At 38.7% G+C, this 8,357-nt stretch overlaps 1 protein-coding gene across 1 annotated transcript; it reads right to left on the bottom strand.

Moving 5' to 3' along the window:
- Positions 1 to 7,399: 7,399 nt before the first annotated feature.
- LOC146722999 (uncharacterized) lies at positions 7,400 to 8,357 on the bottom strand. Its single transcript, XM_085483368.1, has 2 exons — positions 8,204 to 8,357; positions 7,400 to 8,082 (listed from the first exon to the last, which is right to left on the bottom strand). Exons 1-2 carry the CDS (start codon positions 8,254 to 8,256, stop codon positions 7,515 to 7,517), a joined length of 621 nt encoding a protein of 206 aa, XP_085339494.1. The 5' UTR covers positions 8,257 to 8,357; the 3' UTR covers positions 7,400 to 7,514.

Below are 8,357 nucleotides of genomic sequence, written 5' to 3'. Positions count from 1 at the left end.
AGCACAAAGGGCTGAACGAAATATATATATTGAGGACCTATGCGCTCTCAAAAATCATCCAGTCTAGGATTTGACAGCATCCTGATCAGTCCGTGAAAAAAGTCTAGTGGCTATACTTATTTACGGAAGTGCGGAAAAAATTCATTGACTTGTATCATAATTGTGCAAACGCGTTGTAGTATCCTTTTATATAGGTATATGTACGTCTTTATTGCTTACTCTTACACGATATAATACAGAGAGAGTTATATGCTTTTGCGCGTGTCCGTCTCGTAGCCATGCTAGCTTACTTCTGCCGCGTGTACCTCTACGCGTGCGCCTTACGCTTCTCGCTCAGTAGCGTATCTATACACTACATCTCTTCTCTTCCTTAAAATGCTAACCGCTTACAGTATATGTTTCTTACATCTAATTATCATCTATGGAGTATGCCCTATAATTGCCATAACGCTCCGGCTGTTTTCTTTCGCGCTGTGATCTTCTTACGCTTTCTGATTCATCGCTTTCTGTTCTTTCCTGATCCCTTTCTATTCTTTCCTTTTCTTTATCCTCCACCACTCCTTTCTCGCTTTCTGATTCCTCGCTTTCTAAATCTATGACTTTTCTTACTTGTGTTAAGTTTCTTTTATACTTTTTTTCTTCCCCTGACTGTAGTGTTACTGAATTTCCTTTTCGTTCTATTACTTTATATTCTTCCGGACTAAAATTTGGACTTAGTTTATTTTCCTTTGGTACCCTAACTAATACACGATCTCCTTGACCTAAATCACATTCTTTGGCTCTATTTACTTTGTCATAATATTGTTTTCCTTTTTCTTTTAACCAACTATCGCGTTCTCTAATTTCTGCTTCTACAAATTCACTCTTATCGTTAATTTCCGGAATTTTCGTTCTTAGCTTTCTTTTAAACAATAGTTCTGCGGGGGATATTCCTGTAACTGTGTGTGGTGTTGACCGATACATCAATAAAAATGTTAATAGTTCGTTACGCCAATTTTTTCTCTCCGCATGCGCTATTTTTAGTCTTTTTAAGATACTTTTATTCTGCCTTTCAACTTCCCCGTTCGCTTGCGGCCAATATGGTGCTACGTGTGTGACTTTTACTCCGCAAGAACTTAGCCATTCTTTTAATTTGTCGTCTGTAAATTGGCGACCATTATCGCACACGATTATCTTTGGTAATCCGTGTCTCGCAAACAATTCGAATAATTCTCCTTGTATTACTTTCGCCGATATATTTTTTAAAATTGCTACTTCTATGTATCGGCTATAATAATCGGTAGTTACTAACAAATGTTCTCCTGTCGGGAAGGGACCCATTAAATCTATCGCAATTGTTTCCCATGCTTTTTCCGGTAACTGATTCCGTTTAACTGGTGGTGGTTCCATCGGACGCTGTACTAACTGACAGCCTTTACACGATTTAACAAATTTCTCAGCGTCTTTATCAATGCCTTCCCACCAAACTTTACTTCGTAACCGTTGTTTCATCGCGACAATTCCTGGGTGTCCTTCGTGTGCTAACGCTAACGTTTTTCTCCGCAACGTTTCGGGTATAACTATGCGTGTACTTCTTAATAATACATTGTCGTAAATACATAATTCCTCTTTTATTATTTTATACCGCGAATTTTTCAGTGCCTTCCAATCTTCTGTCTGTAACGCTAATTTTACTTCCCTAATCTTTTTATCCTCTTTCGATGCTATCGCGATTTCTTTTAATGACATTGCTTTTGGTACCGATTCCGTTGCTATCCATTGAATGTACTGGATGTCCTCTTCAAATTCTTTTTTTCGGTTCTCATTTCCACAGAGTCTTGACAGTATATCTGCTATATTAGATTTTTCTTTTTCATATATAACCTTATATTTAAATGGTAACAACCTTAAAACCCATCTTTCTATCCTCGCGTTCGGTTTTGCTCGCGGTGCAAATATATATTCTAACGCTTTGTGGTCTGTCACTAATTCAAATTCTATTCCATACAACCAGTTATAAAATCTTTCACATGCGAATACTAATGCTAACGCTTCTTTTTCCGTTTGAGAATATCGTTTTTCGCAATCCGACAAACTTCTACTCGCGTAGCTAATTACCCGCCATTGATTTCTGTCATCTTGTTGGGTTACTACGCACCCTAAACCTACTGGGCTTGCATCCGCTATTATCCTTGTTTTCGCATTTACATCAAAAATTCCCAACGTTTGCGCACTTGTTAAACCCCTTTTTAAAATTTTAAATGCTCTTTCTTGTTCTTTTTCCCATACAAATCTTACTCCTTTTCTTGTTAATCTTCTTAGAGGCTCACTTATTGTTGCTAAATTAGGAATGAATGCCGCACAGAAATTTACTAGTCCTAGAAAACTACGTATTTCCTCCGCTGTTTTAGGTATTCTAAACTTTTCTACTGCTTCTACTTTAGATTCTAACGGTTGATATCCATTTCCCGAAATTTTAAATCCCATAAATTTTATCTCCTTTTGTCTAAACACACATTTACTTTTATTTAAAGTTATTCCTTTCTCCTTTAGCGTTTCTAAAACTTTTCTTAATCTTCTATCATGTTCTTCCTGTGTCTTTCCACAAACGATTATATCATCCATAAAGTTTATTGTTCCTTTACAATCTCTTAATATTGATTTAACAATTCTCTGAAAAATTTCTGGAGCGCAGCTTATTCCGAACATTAATCTTTTATATCTATATAGCCCTGAATCTGTTACAAATGTAGTAATTTTCCTTGATTCTTCTTCTAGTTCTATTTGGTGGTATGCCTTTTTAACGTCTAGCGTCGTGAACAAGTTATTGCCTTTAATTACGTCTAAAATGTCTTCAAATACAGGTAACGGATATCGTTCCCGGATAATTGCTTCGTTCGCCCGTCGCATGTCCACACACAACCTTATCTCACCGTTTTTCTTTACTATGGGAACTACTGGGGAGACCCATTCTGTAGGGCCTTCAACTCTTTCTATTATATCCTGAGCTATCAGTGCTTCTATTTGTCTTTCCACTTTCTCGCGCAATTTAAATGGAATCCTTCTAACCGGCTGTGCAATAGGTGTGTATGTCTTATTAATTGGTAATGTTAATTGGAAATCTTTTAATTTACCCATGCCTCTAAAAATTGAATCTTGTTCACTTTCAAAATTATTAATATTACGTATTTCCGGTCCTATCCGCAAAACTCCTAGCTTAGTAGCCGTTTCAAAACCTAACAGCGCTCTTCCGTTACCTTTTAAAACTAAGAATGTCGCTCGAGTTTTCTTATTTTCCACCTCAACCTCGCAATGAAATTCCCCTATCAATTTTAAAGCTTTTTCTTGTCCGTATGCGTATATCTTTTTATCGCCCGCTTTTTCCGATTTACATTTAATATTCCGCGATTTACACCATCTCCATGTTTCTTCGTCAATTATATTACACGACGCGCCTGAGTCTATTAATAGATTTAAATTGACCCCTCCCACCGCCGCGTCGATACATTTACCCTCCACGGCGTGGATTTCTTCTCTCCTCAGGCCAAACGCGTGCTCCCTTCCTTCTTCTTCTTCTTCTGTCCTCTCGTCGAGCCGTCGAACCCTTTTTTTCTGTCCGTTTTTTTTGTAGTTGTTGTCAGTTGTCTCCATCCTTGTCTTGCAAACCCTCGCGAAATGTCCTTGTTTTCCACATTTACTGCAGGTCTTCTCTCTCGCTGGGCATTTCTCGTTTGTATATTTGTGTCCTTTATATCCGCACCGATAACATTCGACGCTATTTGTTGTCTTCGTCACTCCCGTCTTCACCTGTTTTTTTCTGTCTGTTATGCGAGCCACCGCTTCACCTTCTATGTCCTTCGTCTGCAGCGAGACGGCTTCCATTGTTTTTGCAATCTCCAGTACTTCGTTCAGTTTAACCTCGCATTTTTCTAATAAACGTCTGCGTAATTTTGTTGAATGGCACTTTTCGATCACTTGACCACAGATTTCTGTATCTGCGTCCTCAAAATTGCAGTTCTTCGCTTGCTGTCGCAATCTTGAAACATATTGTACCATCGTTTCCCCGGTACCTTGAGACAGATTTCTGAAAATGTGTCTCTCATAAGTCGTATTCATTCTCGGTTTGAAGTACTCTTCCAATACTTGCACGGCTTTGGTGTATTGCGATTCTCCTTCCACAACCACTTCCGCATCCGGTATCGCGTAGAAAATGTCTTGTACATCGAATCCTGCATAATGTAGCAGCATTGCTTTCTTTCTCTCGTCGTCTTCTATTCTTTTGCTCACCAGGAACAGCTTGAACGCCCTCAACCAACGTGTCCATCTTTGGTATACGTTTCCCGTTTCTGTGTTCGGGTCGAATGTCGGCAGATTTGTCGTTTCCATGTTCTTCTTAGACTTAATCCTCTTTGTCTCAACTCTCTTCTCCTTTTTTTTTTTTTTTTTTTTGACTTATCCTCGTCGCCAAATGTAGTATCCTTTTATATAGGTATATGTACGTCTTTATTGCTTACTCTTACACGATATAATACAGAGAGAGTTATATGCTTTTGCGCGTGTCCGTCTCGTAGCCATGCTAGCTTACTTCTGCCGCGTGTACCTCTACGCGTGCGCCTTACGCTTCTCGCTCAGTAGCGTATCTATACACTACACGCGTGTTAAAAAAAAAAAATGGAAAAAGACATTGCGATCAACGTTTATGATGACGAGATGGAGGTCATCACGATCTCCGACAGCGACAGCGAGAGCGACGCCGAGATGTACGACCCTGTGTACGACAGGGAGGTGAATATCATCTTAGATGATATAGAAGAAATGGAGGGTGATGTCATACCAATTGTTGAGCAAGAAGAAGCAGAAGAAGAAGAGGAGGAAGAAGATTTGCATGACGATGGGTACGAAAGCGAAAACGCTGTTCGGGAGTCGTGCCACTCGCGTACGTTAGATGTACGAGCAGTTGCATCCCTCGACGAAGATACATGGGTATGCGTTATAACAGCATACGTCTCACCAGGAGGGTCAGTGAAAATCTGCATTCCCTGTTTCATGAGAAACAGGGAAAGATTCGCAGCAACTACACTAACGCACAGGCACGTGACGATGCGGTATAGGGATGTACCGCATCTTTATTGCATCGATTGTTTAGAAAGAGTGTTCGTACTCTTCCTGGCCAACTTGTGCCCAATCTGTCAAGGCTGTAAGTATATATATATTAAAATACCAAAAAATCTATAAAATAGTATAATAATTTATTATATTTCTATGTGCAGATGCCGAGACACAGTCTGACAGCGATGGTTAACGCGACCCCCTCTCTCGCAGTCGCAGCAGGCCCGCTGGCTCTCTCTCGCCGCTACCTCGAGCCGCCGGCTCTCTCTCGCCGCAGGCCCGAGCCGAATTTCTCTCGCCTCCGACGGCTTTTTTTTTATATATATATTTTATATAATTTTATATAATTTTATATATTATTTATATGTTTATTTTATATAATTTTGATTTCATATATCTTTTTTATATTTGTATCTTTTTATAATTTTATAAATTTTATATTATAAATAATTACACACACACACACACACACACACAATTTTGTAAATTTACACATATTTTATAGATTAAAAAAAATATTATTATCAAATGAGTGTATTTATTTTAGATTAAAATGTCTTCCTTACCTCTTGTTCCCTTTTAAATATTAGGAAAATATAAAGAAATTATTAAAAGCTCTCTCTTTTTCTCTCTCTCTCCTTCACATTTCTCTCGCGTCTTATTTCGACGTCTCTCTCTCAAAACTCGTATGTCTCTTTTTCTCTCACGCGATGTCTCTCTCTTTTGCATCTTCTCTCACTGTCTCTCTCTCGCGCTGTCGCCGCTGCGGCTCGTTTTCTCTCGCATATGCACGGAAGAGCGCGCGCCTCTCCACGTGTCCCTCGCATGGATGCGACCCACCGGCTCTCTCGAACGTGAGATGTAAACATTCGACACTTGGAATGTTTTTTGAAATAGATATAGTTTTTTGTGAAGATTTTTTAAGTGGGGTACAGCCTGTGGAGAGCAGGGCTGTCTCTGCAATCATAAAGTTTCGAACGGTCCTCAACGAAGTGTCGGGACATTACAACGAAAATGGTAGTGCTTTTTAAGTGCAAAAATATTATTTAATAGTGGAGGAAAAAATATATTAATATTAATATTTTTTTGTAGTTTGCCCTCTGTATTATTTGTTGTTGTTGGGTGATTAAGGACCTCGTTTATGATATATTAAGGGATGCAGAATGGGAAAATTATTCAGATGACGACTTTGAAGAATGGATAGGGGATGACGAATGGGACGGTAAGAATAAAATTTATAATATTGTATTATATTTTTTAAATGAATAATGTTATGTTTACATTTCAATAATGGTTCCAGATATGTGTGATTGGGATTGGGACCCGTATATAAGAGACGATGACGGCGATTTCTATGATTGGGGTCTGGTGTGGCTGTTCGAGCCGGAACCTATACCTGTGTATGAAAATTGGGACGGTAAGAATAAAATTTATAATATTGTATTATATATTTAAATTAATAATTGTTATATTTTTAAATTAATAATTGTTATGTTTACAGATGAACCATACGTTCCAATAATGGTTCCAGAGATGTCGGATTGGGACGCATATTTAAGAGGCGACGACGAAGCTGATTGGGGTCTGGTGCAGCTTTTCACTCTACCAGACCCGTATGATGTTAGGCCTCAGCCTACACCGCCGCCACGCCGTCGCCGTCACCGCCGCCGTCACCGCCGCAATCACCGCCGCAATCACCGCCGCCGTCACCGTCGCCACCCCAATCGTCCATAATGTAAACTATTTTATTTTTTTATTTTTCATTTATATCCTTATTTTTATATATTTTATATTTTATATTTTTATATTTTCTATTTTTCTATTTTTTAATTTTTTATTTTTATATTTTTTCATTTTTAATTTTACACACACACACACACACACAAATGTAAATGTACACATATTTTATAGATTAAAAAAAAATATTATTATCAAATGAGTGTATTTATTTTAGATTAAAATGTCTTCCTTACCTCTTGTTCCCTTTTAAATATTAGGAAAATATAAAGAAATTATTAAAAATTATTTTAAAAGCTCTCTCTTTTTCTCTCTCTCTCCTTCACATTTCTCTCGCATCTTATTTTGACGTCTCTCTCTCAAAACTCGTATGTCTCTTTTTCTCTCTCTCGCGTACGTCTCTCGCTGCAGCCCGTCTTCTTTCTCTCTCTCTCGCGTACGTCTCTCGCTGCAGCCCGTCTTCTTTCTCTCTCTCGCGTCTTAATTCGCCGTCTCTCTCTCGCCGCGAGCCGCCGAATCTCTCTCTCGCCACCACATCCGATTTCTCTCTCGCGCGCTGTCTCTTTCTTTTCTAGTGGTTGCTCTCTCGCAAAGTATGTAACGGGTGGCGCGCAAATAAAGTACACCATGATATACATATAAGTATTTATTTGTCTTATATTTAATACATAATTATATATAAAGTTTTATTACATATTAAAAACTAAAGCCACCAGCTCGCAATCGACAAGTTGGTGCATGTCGAAGGCGTTGCTAGCGCGTATCGCATTCGGCAATTCTCTCGCATTCGTTACAGTGGATGCAATATTGGAGAATTGCGTATGTTTGATATCGACCGTTGCGATGAGCCTCGTCAATCGATCGAACATTATTTCGATGCATGAATCGAGCTCGAACATACGACGTAACGTCGATTCGACCATCATCATGCGCACGTCCGCCGATTCGAGACTTATGAGCTTGGTGTCGTTTATCTTGTGAAAACGTACTGTTAGCGGCCCGACACTTATGAAGTTATACACATCGTTGTTGAGAGAGTCATTGTTCAAATAATTTTGAATAGTGTGACGTTGCTCGTAGAGTCCTTTCCACGTTTCGAGAGATAGTATTAGCTGTTTTCCCCGATGATCTCCTATGGCGATCTCCACGTAACTCGGCGGATCCACTCTGATGCCGATTTCGAGGAATTTGAATTCCGTGGTCGTCAATGCGTATCGTCTTCCAAGTATACGAACCGCACGAGACTCCAGCGAAACGCTGTAAAAAAATTAGGAAAAAAAATTAAAACTAAATTAGGAAAAAAAGAAATTATAACTCATAAAAAAATATAAAAATAGAAAAAATATAAAATATATAAAATAGAAAAAGTTATACTTACTCGTCGCATTTCTTCTCGCACGTTTCATCGCGTCTCGGCATGTAGTAATTCATGCTGCTGCTTTTTTGGTGCAGAATATTTTTCTCGAGGGTATTAAAAAGTGAACCACCAGTCAGAACAGTCGACGAGAGACTGATCGTACAAAAGTACTAAT

The sequence above is a fragment of the Nylanderia fulva genome, unplaced genomic scaffold, assembly GCF_048542155.1.
Source record: "Nylanderia fulva isolate GAGA-0341 unplaced genomic scaffold, ASM4854215v1 Scaffold249, whole genome shotgun sequence".
Lineage (NCBI taxonomy): Eukaryota > Metazoa > Arthropoda > Insecta > Hymenoptera > Formicidae > Nylanderia > Nylanderia fulva.
Note: the sequence above shows the minus strand (reverse complement) of the source record. Positions and strands in the feature narration are given on the sequence as shown.